The sequence below is a fragment of the Boleophthalmus pectinirostris genome, unplaced genomic scaffold (assembly GCF_026225935.1).
Source record: "Boleophthalmus pectinirostris isolate CB_2022bp ecotype Guang Dong unplaced genomic scaffold, ASM2622593v1 HiC_scaffold_17, whole genome shotgun sequence".
NCBI lineage: Eukaryota > Metazoa > Chordata > Actinopteri > Gobiiformes > Gobiidae > Boleophthalmus > Boleophthalmus pectinirostris.
The window spans coordinates 23,503,907-23,518,686 of NW_026571115.1; the positions used below are offsets into that span (position 1 = coordinate 23,503,907).

The following is a 14,780-nucleotide window of genomic DNA, read 5'->3' on the forward strand; positions in this document are numbered from 1 at the left end:
TACAACAGCATAAAAAGTACATTTGCATAGTTAAGACAAGAAAAGATGAAAGCAAGAGTAGAGTTCATTCAGTCCATAAAGTTCAGGGGAATTTCACATAGTAGAATACACTTTTTGAGCTTTAGGTCCATATATTTCAGAGATTTTATGTATAGTTTGAGTTTATTTTTAAAACAAGTAAAGTTAGCATTTAGAATCTATCCGCTACAGCAATTTAGATTATTTGAACATTCATTTATGGCTAAGACTACTGCAGGAGCACAACCAAAAGGCCTAGTCAAGAGTTAGGCCTATTGGGCCACTGCTATAATATACATTTCATTATAGTCTATTGGGGCAAATAATGTAAGGGTACGAATTATTCGAGTAATGTGGAGAAAATAAAATAGCTGCTGGAACCCTAAAGGAGTGGCCAAAAATCAAGTAGATATTTTGAGTGGGCGTAGTTGTACTTACAACAATTTAAGGACGTCTAGCCTGTTCAATCACGTTTTGTAGCCTAAAGACTTTCCAAGAAACCTAGTAAATTATAATACAATATAATTATAATAATACAAAACTTGCAGCAATACAAGTTCTGTTTTTAGGTAATAGGTCATCTTGTTCATTTGCACTGACATTCGTGAATTGAGTCACACCGCCCATTGTCTGCGTCATGGCGCAATCCTGCACACTGATTGGCTTCTGTTCGAGATGTCGCAAAAGGAGTCTTGCACGTTCAGCACGTCTGCCGAGGATGTTTGCAATGTACACGCTGAGCAAAATAAGATAGAAACAACACGCAACACTGACTGCTTTTAGCTACGTTTTTAGATATTTTATCCTTAAGGATCGTGCTTGCCGCGCGCGTGAGTATGGTGCGTGTCTTTGAGGCGTTCACTTGAAATCCAAAGGGAACTCTGCAGGACTGAAAACGGAATGGATTTGACGAACGGATTTTCGCCGAACAGGAACATCCTTTGCCTGTTTGATGTCGACGGCACGCTGACCCTGCCGAGAGAGGCAAGTGAGACTTGTCATGAATCTGATCTATGTTGACGTGGTCCAGTGCATGTTTGTGCATGCTACAGCATCCCCACTCCCCCTGCATGCATGCACGGACACTGTTTCACTACGTAACTCATGTTGCAGCAGAGAGGCGAGTGTACCTTCAAACCCATGAGATTTTACTTTGTACTTGTCACTTCTGTGTGAACTGTGAAGTCAAATGCTGTAGTCACTTTTGCATGCGAGAATGTAGTTTCAGGATTTATGACATCTGTTTAAAAACACAGTTGAATATCTGTATGTCTTTATGAATGTATGTCTTTACTTCAGCCCCAGGCAATCTTTAGAATAACATTGCTATTGATGTCGCTGTCACAATCACTGTCATAAACCGGGACACGTTGTTCTCATTGAACAGAAAATCGACCCACGCCTGGATGAGTTCTTCCAGACTCTGCGGAGGAAAGTGAAAATCGGCGTTGTGGGAGGATCTGACTACTCCAAGATCGCAGAGCAGCTTGGGGAGGGTGATGATGGTAAACTGTTTATGCTATAGTTAACCTCACCTGACCTCACAAAGCAAAGGACACACATCAGTCTGGACTTGATATGCCTTAGGGATGTAATGTAATTGTATATTTGAAACTCTTAGCATATGGCTCGGTGCTCTGCCTTTACAGACATTTTTAAAAATAGTAACAAAAGCCCATCATATTTGGAAATATTTGTGTTAAGAAGAATGACTCCAAGATGTGCCAAAAAATGAAAGCCAGTTAATGTTGCATTAAATAATTTTTAATTATGAAATGTCAGTTATGAATAGGAGCATTTGTTTATTATGTTGTTTGTTTATAATACAATAATAATAACAACAACAACTATTGTTTGTTTTTTGGTTTTTTAAATTTTTATTAATTAATTCATTTATATTATATTATAGTGTAAAGCTTATATATTTATTTTACAGTCAAGAAACAACTTTATGATCACTTTTAGCATGTGAAGTGAAAATTGTATTTAGCAATTTAGTATTTATCTACTAATATCTGCAAAAAACTACTGTTGGAAAAAAATAGATTGTAATCATGTTTGGTAGATGTATAAGATGTGTATTATCTTTTGCAGTGATCCATAAGTTTGATTATGTATTTGCTGAAAATGGGACTGTGCAGTACAAAGATGGAAAACTTCTCTCTAAACAGGTGTGTGTACACTGCAGATTAAGCAGTTATATGTTTTGTTTATACAAGTATATACAATATAGAATGTATGCAGTCACGTCCCTTTGTCATTTTCATATTTACACAACACTGTAATAGGCTTGCATTGAAAGAATTCCTTTTTTTTTCCTGACAGGCCATTCAGAACCATATTGGTGAAGAGCTGCTCCAGGACCTCATTAACTTTTGTCTCAGTTACATGGGACTTATCAAGCTGCCAAAGAAAAGGTGAACCTAAACACACTAAACCTGTGAACAAAAGTGCTTTACGAGCCTATTTGCTTTGGATCTTTGGACCTTAAGTTTGTTCTTTCTTTTGTAAGGTCAGTAAAGTAATGAATTGTATGGTTGTTGTTGTTTTTTTATGCAGAGGTACATTTATTGAATTTAGGAATGGAATGCTGAACATTTCTCCCATTGGCCGCAGTTGTACACCTGAAGAGCGTCTGGAATTTTCTGAAATTGATAAGGTAAGTTTTTTTCGTAATTTATTTTTTTTAATTATTTTATAATACAAATACATGTTTTTTAGGTTTTTTTTAGGGGTGACTTTTATTGAGATGATAAATTAATAATGCATTGAATTAATGTAAATTAAAATCTGCAGCTTGCTACAGTGAAATGTCACTGTGTTGTGGGTGTTACTTGTGGCCAAACAAAGCCAAGCATTGAAAGCAGTTAAACAAACTTTCTATTGATGTCCAACAGCCTGTGAGGAGGACGGGTCATAAATGTTTTCACTTTGCCATGGGCAATAAATTCCCCTCAAATTAATTTATTACAATTTCAAATCGAACAATTAAAATTGTCTTTGAATAATAATTTCCTAAAAATAAACAAGATGCACTTTTAACTGTTGCTTGGCTGAAGACCGTTCGGTTATAAAGGCCCAAACTGTTCTTGGGCGTTGTAAAAATGACTAAATTACCTTTACAAATGAATGCAAATAACAGTCACTTCCAATAACATTTTTATTAATTCCCACTTCATGAGTAAAAATGCTGATTTTGTCACTTTGCTTTGTCAGAAGGAAAAGATTAGAGAAAAGTTTGTAGCTGCGCTGAAGGAAGAATTTGCTGGTAAAGGCCTGAGGTTCACCAGAGGTGAGTATTCAGCTTTATTATGTGTTTATTGTGATAACAATAACAAAATATGATGTCGCTTCAAGGAGTGAGGTATTTCCTTGAAATGTAGACATTTACATAAGTAGACATATTAACAGGGCACACCAAATGTGAATAACAGGTGAAATGTTTTGAGGGTGAAAGGTGTTTTGGTAAAAAGGACAAAGATTCAAGTTTTGCCTTCTCTGCCTCACGGGGAGGTGCTTTTGTTTGCCTACGTGCTTCACAAGCTACGACTGCTGCTGCAACCCAAGGAGCAGTTCAATGTTTTTCAGATGGTTGATGATTAATAGAGGCCAAAGTCAGACATATCTGAGTTATAGTGGGAAAATACTGTAAAAATTTAATTATAAGTGATAAATTATAAGGCATTTATTTATGTATGAAGTTTAATTATAAAATGTGCTGGGTGACTGTTTATGTGTTATTGCTTCAATTATGCCTTTATACACCAAACTTCAAATCTTATCTGTATATTTTCTGTAGATTTATAACTTCTGTGATTGCTCAGTGCACCTTGTGCTAAGTAAGACGGATTGAGCCACAAATTAGTTGGGATGGAGGTGTGTGTGGGGTGTGTGTGGGGTGTGTGCAGAATCAAGTCTTCTTATTGGCTGAGTTTCACAGTTGTCACTTGCAGTGGCACGGAGTGCATCCGATGTGGGCCTGGAAATAAGGCAAATGACAAACAAGTATCTTGTGATTTCTTGCAGCATTTCTGCTACCATTGCAATTAGTGTAGTTGCATTCAAGCTGGGATGTCTAGTTTTCTCATGTATTAACTTTTCCGGTTCTGTTATTCCATATTTTCAATTGATCTACATTTTTAGAGACACACACCAGTGTGTTTTTGTCACAAGCAGTCATGCTACCTTGAGAATGTCCAGTCTTGTCTGATCTTGAAAGTAAAACAATATGAAAAAGCTCAAATTGTTAAATTACTTTGAGGATGTGGAAAAGTTGTTCTTTTACAATAAACTCAAAGGAGGGCAAAAACATTCTCTCATAATAAAAAAAATAATCTGGTACTGCGGCTATTGTAATGCATTATAAATGTATTATCATTATTATTAATATTGTTTTGTTCGTAGGTGGTCTCATCAGCTTTGACATTTTCCCAGAGGGTTGGGACAAGAGGCTGTGCCTAGAAGTCCTGGAGAGGGAAGGCCTGGATGCCATCTACTTCTTTGGCAATGAGACTTCAGATGTAGGTTTCTTTAACGCTGTACATCTTTTGATAGCATGAGCAAGTCAATTGCATTAGTTTAAAATCATATAGTAAAGACCATGTAGATCACTCTTTTGACCTACTGATACTCAAAGTTCTTACTAGTTTGTACTTCTTACTAGGCCAAGTGTGTGCTGTGTTTTTGTGGTATTTTCTGCCCATCTACCACAAGGCGGCGCCACACGTCTAAAACACTTCGACTTAAGTGTCCTTTTTTCTTTGCAGGGAGGGAATGACTATGAGATTTTTAATGACCCTCGGACCATTGGTTTCACAGTATACTCGCCAGAGGACACAGCCAGGCTTTGTCAACAACTGTTCTTTGACACTCCGTTGCAGGAATCCTGATGTACTGAACTCATTGCACTCTGCACTACTGCCCCCTTCCTTTAAGGCCCAGGCTGATGCTGAATTGTCAAGAGCCTGTTTTTAACGTGACAGCTACCACCTTAAATTCTCAAGGTGCCACTATTTGTGTAGTAACTCCTCAAAGGAAGGGACAGCCCCAAATTAGGGATTTGTCAGTACACTCCTTTTAAAAATGGACCACGTGAGATTTTAACTGTGTTATTTTGTTTATGCAGTCACTGCTACAATCTGTTTTATTTTCAAACTGTTTTTAAATTAACCTTTGAGATACTGTGCAGTGTTTAAAATAATACTCAAGATAACTACTTTGCACTAGCAATGACAGTAATTGTAAATTTATGTTGCAATTTATTAACAGCTAAATTCAGTATTTGGGGGGAAATATTTTGGTGGAGGTATTTTATTATAAAATAATGTAAACAATGTATACGAAGTGTAGTGCCTCATTATCTGCGAAATATTTTAGTTGCAGAACTGCAGGAAATGGGAGGAATTGTCAATGGTTTGTTATTTATGCATTTTTTAAAATAATGATTGAGGATTTCTCTTGTTTTTTCCACATGCTTTAAACACCAAACTGACTAACTCAGTGGATTAAGCTACTTTTTCTTCATCATTGACCTATTTGTGTTTTTCTGCATAATGTAGCATATGTACTTTATGTTTCAACTAGATTTTTTAATGAATCATGTAACCATTTTCTGTCAAACTGTCAAAACTTCAGTTAACTCAGTTTAAAGCTAAGCCTTACGCAACAGGTACTGACACACTCCGATTGACTGCCAAAAGGTTTTGAATCATCAGAAGTTAATAAAAGGGCATGTGTTTTAACTGGAATTGAGATAATTCTTGTAATAAGATTGTGCTTGGTGCATTAAAGTCCACTGATATTATATTACGGGTGAACTCAAATGTGGACAACTATTGAAATATTTTTATTTTATTAAGCATATAAGAATTTTCTATACACATTTTTAATTGTGTCATCTGCAAAGTGTGGAATTGTAAAATGCAAATGTTATAAATTAGGTTATTATATTATCTTTTTACCTTTGTGGAGATACCTTATTACATGTAGAACCTCAATAGGAGCAAATTTGTGAATGACTGACAAACATTGTCCGAACAAGTATTTTAATTCTAAAATAAGATTATTATCCCAACGTGTCATCCACAAAGTGCTATAAGATGTGAAAAAAAAACAACAGATTCCAGCAATAACACAAAAAATACAGGGGCACAGTTATAACCAAATGCATATAGGTTCCAAGTAGCAATAAAAACGTAATTTCAAATTTGACATTGACCTAGAGAATAATTTGTAAGAAAGTAGGTCCAGACTAGACAGCACTCAAATGTTCAGTCAAGTCATTCAAATCAAAGGGAAATTCACAAACCATTGGATATACCTGCTAAATACCTCAAATAAATAAACACAAAAACAACAATACAAAGACACATTAACTGTGTATATCCATGCTTTGTAGCTTGTCTCCTTGCTCTTCTTCACCAACTCTCGCTCTGGACATTACACAATGCACAATAACCTTTCTCATTTCTTCATTATTTTAGGTAATTTCAAAATAGCAGGTCAAACCAAAATTTTCTTTTTACATTTTTGTTATTGTGTACGATTCATTCAGATGTCCTTCTTCACTTGACTTTACAATAATACATGCTGAGAAAACTAGTCAGCTGACCCATACTGAACATGTGATGTTAGAAGTAAACAACAGCCATTTGGAAGCAGAAATGAAACTGAATATGGGCATTTGTTGAGAGTGTCACTACACAGAATTTCATCTTTCTTGTGCAAAAGCAGTTTTGTAAAATGAACAAGAGTCCTACTCAAATTTCTAATCCTGACTCATCTAAAATTTAGAAAACAAACTATGCATTTCATCAAGATCAGTAAAAGTGTTTTGTATGCAAACCCTACATTCCCAAAAAGACTTGAGATCAGTGAAAGTTATGAGTCCTCTTTCTCCATTCCTGAAGGTCCATTTGGAGCCTATGCGCTGATGATCTGTCCGGACCAGGTCTCATGTTTGCTCCCCGGGTTCAGATGTATGATTTTAACCTCCACTGCCTGCACCTTCAGGTTCTTGGGTGGGACCCGGCACACTTTATATGTGACCTCATCCCCCTCAACTGGGACGTACTCTCCCTCCACGCTAAAAGAGAATAAAAACAGGAACAATTAGGGCATCTGGGTGATTTACTGCAATGTGTACTAAATTAAGCACATAAGCAGGTCAACTCACTGGCCACTTTACTGTGCAAAATCAATATTGCCATGTAAATGCAAGACACAGTCTGCATACTGAATATACTATTTTATTGGTACATAATCGAGCTGCACACTTGATCCATTAAATACTTTTTTCCTTAATGGCACCTCATTTAAAATAGTATGTTACTAAAATGTTCTGTTGGTGATGAGATTGATTTAATTATGCTGGTGGTATGGTTGATGCACTACCGTCTTACTGCAAAGGCCAAAATTATGCTGCATTTGACACTTTCACAAATGTCTGGATTTTTTGTAGAACAATCTGACCTGAATACTGCACCACTTTTTACCTTAATGAAGATGTCCAGATAAATCACATATTTCCCTGTGACATTTAAAACATCCCCACTCGCTGTGATGCTTTTTGTAACCAAGTAAATATGTGAGATGCGTGTGAGAAATTTAGCTTGTCAGCACTCACTCGGAGATGTGAACAAAGATGTCTTCTCCACCGTGTGAGGGCCGGATGAAGCCGTGACCCTGAGACCTGGAGAAGTTTTTACACACCCCTTTGAACACGGGCCCTGAGTGAGCGCGCACAGTCCTGGAGCACACAGAAACACTGTTAGAGATGACAGTACTACACAAATGAACAATGTATTCATATATGTGTAACATGCAGTCAGGGGCCATTACAGTCAAATATCTCAAAAGACTCTGACAGTCTAATGATTAAAACTTTCTATTCATATTGCAAAAACATTTTGTTAAAATAAAAATACAATGGTAGTCAAAATAAACACTGCACATTTTAAAGGTTTCAGAACCAACTACAGTACGTAACTTTCTGAAGGTGGCACATCACCTGCATGATTCAGTGAAAGCAGAAAATTAAAGGCATACTTTGGAATATTCTCCTTGGAGTTTTGTGCCATTCTGTGGAAGTTTATCGCCAAAGGAACTAAATTTCCATGGAAACAAACAGAAGGTAGTCCCCCTCCAAACCAGTCAGGTTTGTGGAGATGCTAGCCCACTTATATTAAAGATTTTTTTCAACGTATTTCAGAGCAATAAACACAACCAAATTGAGAGAAAAAAAAACATGTTTAAAGTTTCGTCTATTTTAAAAAGTGTTTAATGTTTTAAAAGTTACATACTGTTGTTTTGTTTGGTTCCTCATAACAAACCACCACAAACAAACAATAAGACTAACTCACGCGGAGTATGTGCGGGTGCGCTTGGTTGGCAGTGGGCTTGGCAGGTTCCGAGGCAGAGGTTCCTCTGCCCCCTCCTTCCATACTCGACTCCCCTCTCTCAGGAAGGGGAACGACAGAGTCAGAGAGGCACTGGGCGAGCGCAGGGGGGAGCGCAAAGAAGGCTCAGAGGGAGAGGTGGGCTCTGCCATGTCAAAGATGTAAACTCAAGCGTAGTCCCAGTCTGTTGTGGTCTGTCTGCTTCAGAGCAGGACTCAGATTCTGATAACCAGGTCAGGGCTGTTGCCTCGAGGCTGTCAAGAGACCTCCTTCAGGAAGAAGGAGCCGCAGGGATGGAATAGAAGGAGGACAGTAGGTTATCATATGGCCTGAAAATTCAACAAAAAAGGAGATGGATTAACATAAACCAAATAAAAAAGAAAATCAAAACAAAAAACAGTCTTCTGATAATGTAATGATCTACCAAGCTCTCCACAGAATAAAACAAATAAAAGCTACATTATTAGGTAGGCCTACATGTCATGAAGAAAAGCCTCTATATAACAATGCCTCTACAGAATGCTTTTGAAGTCTGAAAATATGGTTTGAAATAGGCTACAATTACATATATTTACACGCACATATGCTCCAGAAGTATGGGAAACATTCAACTACACCGAACATATAGTGATAATTGAGTTATTTTGTAACTGATTAATAATCCATTATCATATCTTCAAGAGAATGCCATCAAATAAATGAGCAAACCGAACGATGACTGGAATTACTTAAGGTCACCTGAACATCATAATCAAATGCGGATAACCAACATTTCAGCTCAATAGCAACGGGAGTGCAAGACTCAGTGGGGAAATGTAGTCTAATAAAATTAGATGGATCATGTCCCGAATGGAGAAACAGGGTTTAGTTTAGTTGAGTTCTCCCGTTCACATAGAAAATGTACATTGTAGCTTAATTGTTGTGTAACGACGAGGATGTTCTGTCCTGTGCACCCATATTGCTCTACCAAACGTGACCGTGAAGGCCGCAGGGGAGCCGCGCGTGGTGTGACGTCAAAACAGCTGCAAAGTGACGTCGGGGGCACGCTCCCTCTACAGGACAATTACATGACGGACCCCATTAGACCATCACCGTCACCCTACTACCTGACTAATGGCTGATGTTTGGAAAATTACAGACAAGAACCACATTTAAGAGTAGGTGCAATGGTTCAGAAAGTTATCAGGGACTTACATGCACATTTATAAGAACAAACCCAAGACTTACTATCTCCTGTTTGAGAATTATCTCAAATGCAATACTACCCAATTAAAAGGTAGCATACTTTTGGTTGAGAGAGATTCATTAATCATGTGCCATTACTTGCAGCAGCATGTCGATTTGTCAAGCCCAAGGACTTTTTTGCTCTGAAATGTGACTAACCTCGCCGTTCGTTCTGTCGTCAACATTAATCACGCAATTTCTTTATATTTATTGACGAAACGTTTGAACCAAACACAGGTCTCACGTCGAACCCCAAAACAAAGCCACAGAGACAGACACATCCTCTTTGCACATCATTATTCACCAAAAAGACTTACCGCATCAGCCGGGACAGGAGGATGGGGACTACCAGTGAACGCCAGAGATCGTTTTTAAGTCGCTGTGAATTATGTAACCTCTATTTAAATAAATAAGTCGCGTAAATCCGCGAAGAGCACCGGAAAACCCTGGTGTGCCTGTGCGCCACGGCCGAGTCTGCGCAGCTGGCGGAGATTCCGATGGCGTGATGCTACTCGCTCCGCGTGTATCTGAGGAGCGCCCTTCAGTCCCGTCAGGCAATCTGCAGCCGAGAGAACAGTGTACTCAGTGTACGAGGACGGATACTTCCGTTTTGTGACAAGCGACTGCAGGGCAATTCTCACATTTGATCCTTGCAAACTGGAAATCTATTGCACTAGGTCATGGTCAGCGGATTCATTAGGCCTATATCAAATACAATGGATCTTCTATAGTGTGGTTTTGCTGTATAATAGATGGTGCAAAATATGGGGAACACGTATTGAGGAAAATGCAATTCGTCAAATTAATGTAAAACCATAACAATAAAAGAGATACTGCAACTGAAGGCACACAAAACAACATTTATTTCATTATAGAATTGCATCAAAGTTCACCACAATAAATACTGTGCCTGTAATCTGTTCATATTTGTACTATTTTTTGTTTTATTGTGGTTCGACTTCACCAACATCATGTGAACAGTGATCACATGTCAAGCCTGTGATTTTTGGCTGCACATGCACATAGACCTATAGAGTGAATCACTGTCATTCTCTGCATATCTACAAAAATAGTTACATTAAAGTCTAACAATTTAAATTCCTGTCACACAGTAATTTTATACTAATAAAGGCAACTAGGTGAAAATAAAAATATCTTTATTTCCTTTCCAACTGAATATGTTCATTAACTGAAGATGCCATAATTTAAACCTGAAGTCACTGCTGAATACTTGTAAAAAATCAGTTCTCTCTTGTTTTCCAGCCTCATTTTCTTGAACACAATATTTTAAGCTGTAAAGTAAAATGTTTTCTTACAGTGTAGTATTTTACAAACAAACCATTCCCTTGTCTTCATTTGTTTGGTTAATTGTTCCACCAGGACAGTAACCCCAGTCCTGGTTCAGAAATGGTCCCCTGTAAAAAGTAAAAATAAATTAAGGAACCAGTAGATGCTGGAATCTCCAGTCTTCCTGTGTGTGATTTCACCATTTCTTTCTAATTTACAATATAATTGTTTCTGCTAAATAAGAAAATGCTCTGTCCAAAATCTAGAGCAGTGGCGGGGGTAAATACTATGACAAATGACAATACACTTTGTGCACAATTATTAGGCAAGAGGGTATGATTTATAAACTTGAAATCTTATTGGGTTTAAGCATATTCAGTGCTGTGCATTTGTCTAACGAGGGAGGGTGTGGCCTAAGGAGATCAAAACCCTACAGTATATCAAGACCACCATCGAACAAGAAAGAGGCTGAAACATCAAGACTGGGCCAAGAAATATCTGAAGACAGATTATTTTCAAAGGTTTTATGAAATGATGAGATGAGACTGACTCTTGACAGACGAGATGGATGGGCCCGTGGCTGGATCAGTAATGGGAACACAGCTCTACTTTGACTCAGACGGCAGCGAGGTGGAGGTGGGGTACTGGTATGGGTTGGTATTATTAAAGATGAACTTGTTGGACCTCTTCAGGTTGAAGATGGACTCAAAATGAACTCCAAAACCTATTGCCAGTTTTAGGTTAAATTTGCATCTTTCAAGAGGACCATGATTTTAATGATTTTCATGAATCACATACTCTGCGTGGCTAGCCAGTAAAGGCCTTAAAGATGAAAAAATAACAACATGGCTCCCTCCTCACCTGACCTAAAACCTATTGAGAACTTGTGGACTCTTCTTAAACGGGAGAATTATGTGAAAGAAAAGTACACCTCTCTGAACAGTGTCTGAAAGGCTGTTGTTGCTGCTGATCAAAAGTTGATCGTCAACAGATCAAGAAACTGACTCCATGAATCAAAGGCTTATGACCATTATTGAGAAGAAGGGTGGCTATATTGGTCACTGATTTTTATTTTTTATTTTTTATGTCAGAAATGTTTATGTGTAAATTCTGAGTTACTATTTTGACAAATGAAAATAAACAAGTAGGAAAATGTTAATTTTTCATTTAGTTGCGTAATAATTCTGTCCATTAATCGTTACCCAATAATTGTGCACACAGATTTTTTATTAAGAAAGCCAAAACTTAATTTTCACTTTCTCAAACATTCAGGTTTGACGTTTATTAACATTTTGAACAGACCCAGAGCACTGCAATTGTTCAATTATAAAATTAATACTGATAAATACAACTTGCCTAATAATTATGTGTATAGTAAATCTAATAAATGAGTGTAGAGGTGTGCTGGGTGTATTCTTACTATGAGAGTATATGGTGCTTCTTTCTTCTCCACAGCAGCCTCTGGTGGTGGAGCCGTGGACTGTCCGGGTTGGGCTGCAGTGTCTTCTGTAACAGTAGCTGGTCCTGTTGGAGAAGTGTCCACAAAAACTTCATCTGTAACTCTAAAGCGGATTTCCTCTCCCTGGTCCATGTAGAGGTCATGAGCCCCTTCATCGGTCTCATATTCCCAAAGCCAGACCTGCTCTGCCTCATCACTGCAGCTGCAGCTAAGGAAAATCTGATCAGCATAAAACACATTCACACAGCAATACTGTAAGTGGGACAGGATACAATTTTGCAGGCTGCTGAAGAGACTCGGGAGGAATGAGGATGTCATCAAAGAAGCCCATAGTTACTATAAAACAATGGTAAACATCAGTAGTTTGACACATTGTGAGGTTTTTCCATGTCCAGTGCATGAATGAATGAATTAATGAGTTTAATAGAGTTACCAGTTAACAAGAGATACAGGAGCACCAATTTCAAAATCTCTCAGTGCTATCACAGTAATAGTCACAATAATACCATAATAATAACATTGGTGTATATTAATTATATTACACATTTCTTCCCTTTTGATATCAAAATCCTACATGGTTCCACTCAGCATTTTAAAAAGCGATATATTTAATACTGTAATACTGTAGTCGTCTTTTTTTTTTTTACATTTCTACTCTTGTCAGTCCACTGCTAGATGACACAACATAATCTGTGATGCAATAATCATTATAAACACAAGGAGCCTCTTCTGACAGAACCTTATGTGTAAGTAAAAGTATAAATGTTATTTTTTTCCTTCAGTAGGTCTGTCTACAATAGTTGAGTTAAAAAATCCCTGCACTATGACTATGTATAAAATAAATAAACAAAATATTACCATGAACTCCCTCTTGACTACAGTACTTGATCTTGCCAACAAGAACCTCATCAAGGAACGGATGGAAGACAACATATCTAAAATGAACTATAGAAAGAAGATATGAAGAAGACATTTTGATAGGTTACTTAAGATGAGCCTATGCAACTGTTACTGTCTTACCTTTGGTGTGTGAAGCTCCATCTCCTGGGAATATAAAAGAATCATCTAGCTTAGTGATGTCGTACAGGCAGATACACAGTCCAACATTGTAGACAACCTGGGGCAGTAGCAGGAAAGAAACAAGCTTGTCAGAGACACTTCAGGAGAGCATCTTTAATACAGCCTGCATTACAATTTTCTTGCCAAGTTTGTATTTTCTTTGCAATAAGGTATGGTAAACAATGGTGATAGTTTTCAGGAATGTACTTGCTCAGGACTGCAAACTGCTTTTCAGAGCTGAAGCCCAAATAATTAACAATGGACTAGGCAGAATACCTAAACAAGACCTATTGCTTTTTATGAATTTTAGTATTTCCAGTTTATTCTAGTGTAGGTGAATGGAATTTAAAAACACGGAGGAGCAGTTCCTGTATTACCACACGACATCACAAGGTGGAAGAGTGTTTTCTGTTTGAGAACTCCACGCACCTTGTTGGCCAGTTTCTTGTTGAGCTCCTCGGTCACAGCATCGTTCAGTTGTTTGTTGAAATCCCACGGTGAGATCCGCACAGTGTCCACCATCTCCACCAGCACGAACATGATGCAGCCCGATGCCCATCAACAACACCGCTCCACTCTCCGCTCTTTACCGTAGAGACATTTTCATCACTGTTTTATCTATCGCTTAAAAAATACTGCCTGAACTTTTGACAAAACTGATCAAAACACATGAGACACCCGCGTGAGCATTTGCGACTGTTCTCATTTCTTTACGGCTTGTCGTAACGCTTAAAGGCACAGTGCACATATCAGGAAAAACTAAATAAACTGATGTAATAACAAAATACATCACAGCACTGTTTGCAGTCGTCTGTGGTTTTAGCCATAGTTTTGAAATCTTAGATTAGCATTACCATTTTGAACACAATTTGTTTTCAGTGTGGGTAGTATATTGGGGTGAAAACATAAGCCAAAATTCCATTATGCATATCTATGTGAATAAATGATGGTCCAAAGCACAAATTGTCCAAGGTCAGGACAAAAAACAAACAAACAAACAAAACAGATTTTTTAATACAGTGCATTTCATTAACAATGCATTTGATGAAGCACTAAGTATCACATTGTTTAATATGGTGGTAAATCTATAATGTAAAAAAGTGCTAATGCGTGTACACTCTGCACATACTGTATGATGAATTACCTGTCAACACACATACGTCTGATGTATAGGGGGTTCCGGGTCTAATTTATACATATATATTAAAAAAAACAAAAACAAACAAAACATGTCATCTTGTATTAGAGCTGTCCCATGCAGGCAATTTTAAACTAGGCCAAGTTCACCAAATATTATGGAAATTAACAAATGTATAGATTGAATGCCACTTAATGGA

The 14,780-nt window shown here is 37.6% G+C and overlaps 3 protein-coding genes across 4 annotated transcripts; 1 reads left to right on the forward strand and 2 right to left on the reverse strand.

Annotated features, from left to right (window-relative positions):
- The first annotated feature begins 727 nt into the window (after positions 1-727).
- Positions 728-5,765, forward strand: LOC110162378 (phosphomannomutase 1). The gene is made up of 8 exons (XM_055152752.1): positions 728-1,002; positions 1,406-1,523; positions 2,113-2,189; positions 2,344-2,435; positions 2,578-2,677; positions 3,235-3,310; positions 4,423-4,538; positions 4,785-5,765. Exons 1-8 carry the CDS (start codon positions 919-921, stop codon positions 4,905-4,907), a joined length of 786 nt encoding a protein of 261 aa, XP_055008727.1. The 5' UTR covers positions 728-918; the 3' UTR covers positions 4,908-5,765.
- A 280-nt stretch (positions 5,766-6,045) lies between these two features.
- On the reverse strand, positions 6,046-10,350 carry LOC110162408 (cold shock domain-containing protein C2-like). Its single transcript, XM_020927301.2, has 4 exons — positions 9,956-10,350; positions 8,379-8,743; positions 7,643-7,765; positions 6,046-7,102 (listed from the first exon to the last, which is right to left on the reverse strand). Exons 2-4 carry the CDS (start codon positions 8,564-8,566, stop codon positions 6,940-6,942), a joined length of 474 nt encoding a protein of 157 aa, XP_020782960.1. The 5' UTR covers positions 8,567-8,743; positions 9,956-10,350; the 3' UTR covers positions 6,046-6,939.
- A 128-nt stretch (positions 10,351-10,478) lies between these two features.
- Positions 10,479-14,145, reverse strand: polr3h (polymerase (RNA) III (DNA directed) polypeptide H). 2 transcript variants are annotated; one of them, XM_055152753.1, is made up of 6 exons: positions 13,873-14,145; positions 13,405-13,428; positions 13,243-13,329; positions 12,657-12,720; positions 12,346-12,580; positions 10,479-11,053 (listed from the first exon to the last, which is right to left on the reverse strand). In XM_055152753.1, exons 1-6 carry the CDS (start codon positions 14,000-14,002, stop codon positions 11,003-11,005), a joined length of 591 nt encoding a protein of 196 aa, XP_055008728.1. In that variant the 5' UTR covers positions 14,003-14,145; the 3' UTR covers positions 10,479-11,002. The 2 variants fall into 2 exon arrangements, with proteins under 2 accessions (XP_055008728.1, XP_020782950.1); XM_020927291.2 differs by having other exon boundaries at positions 13,405-13,501; positions 13,873-14,138.
- Positions 14,146-14,780: the final 635 nt, after the last annotated feature.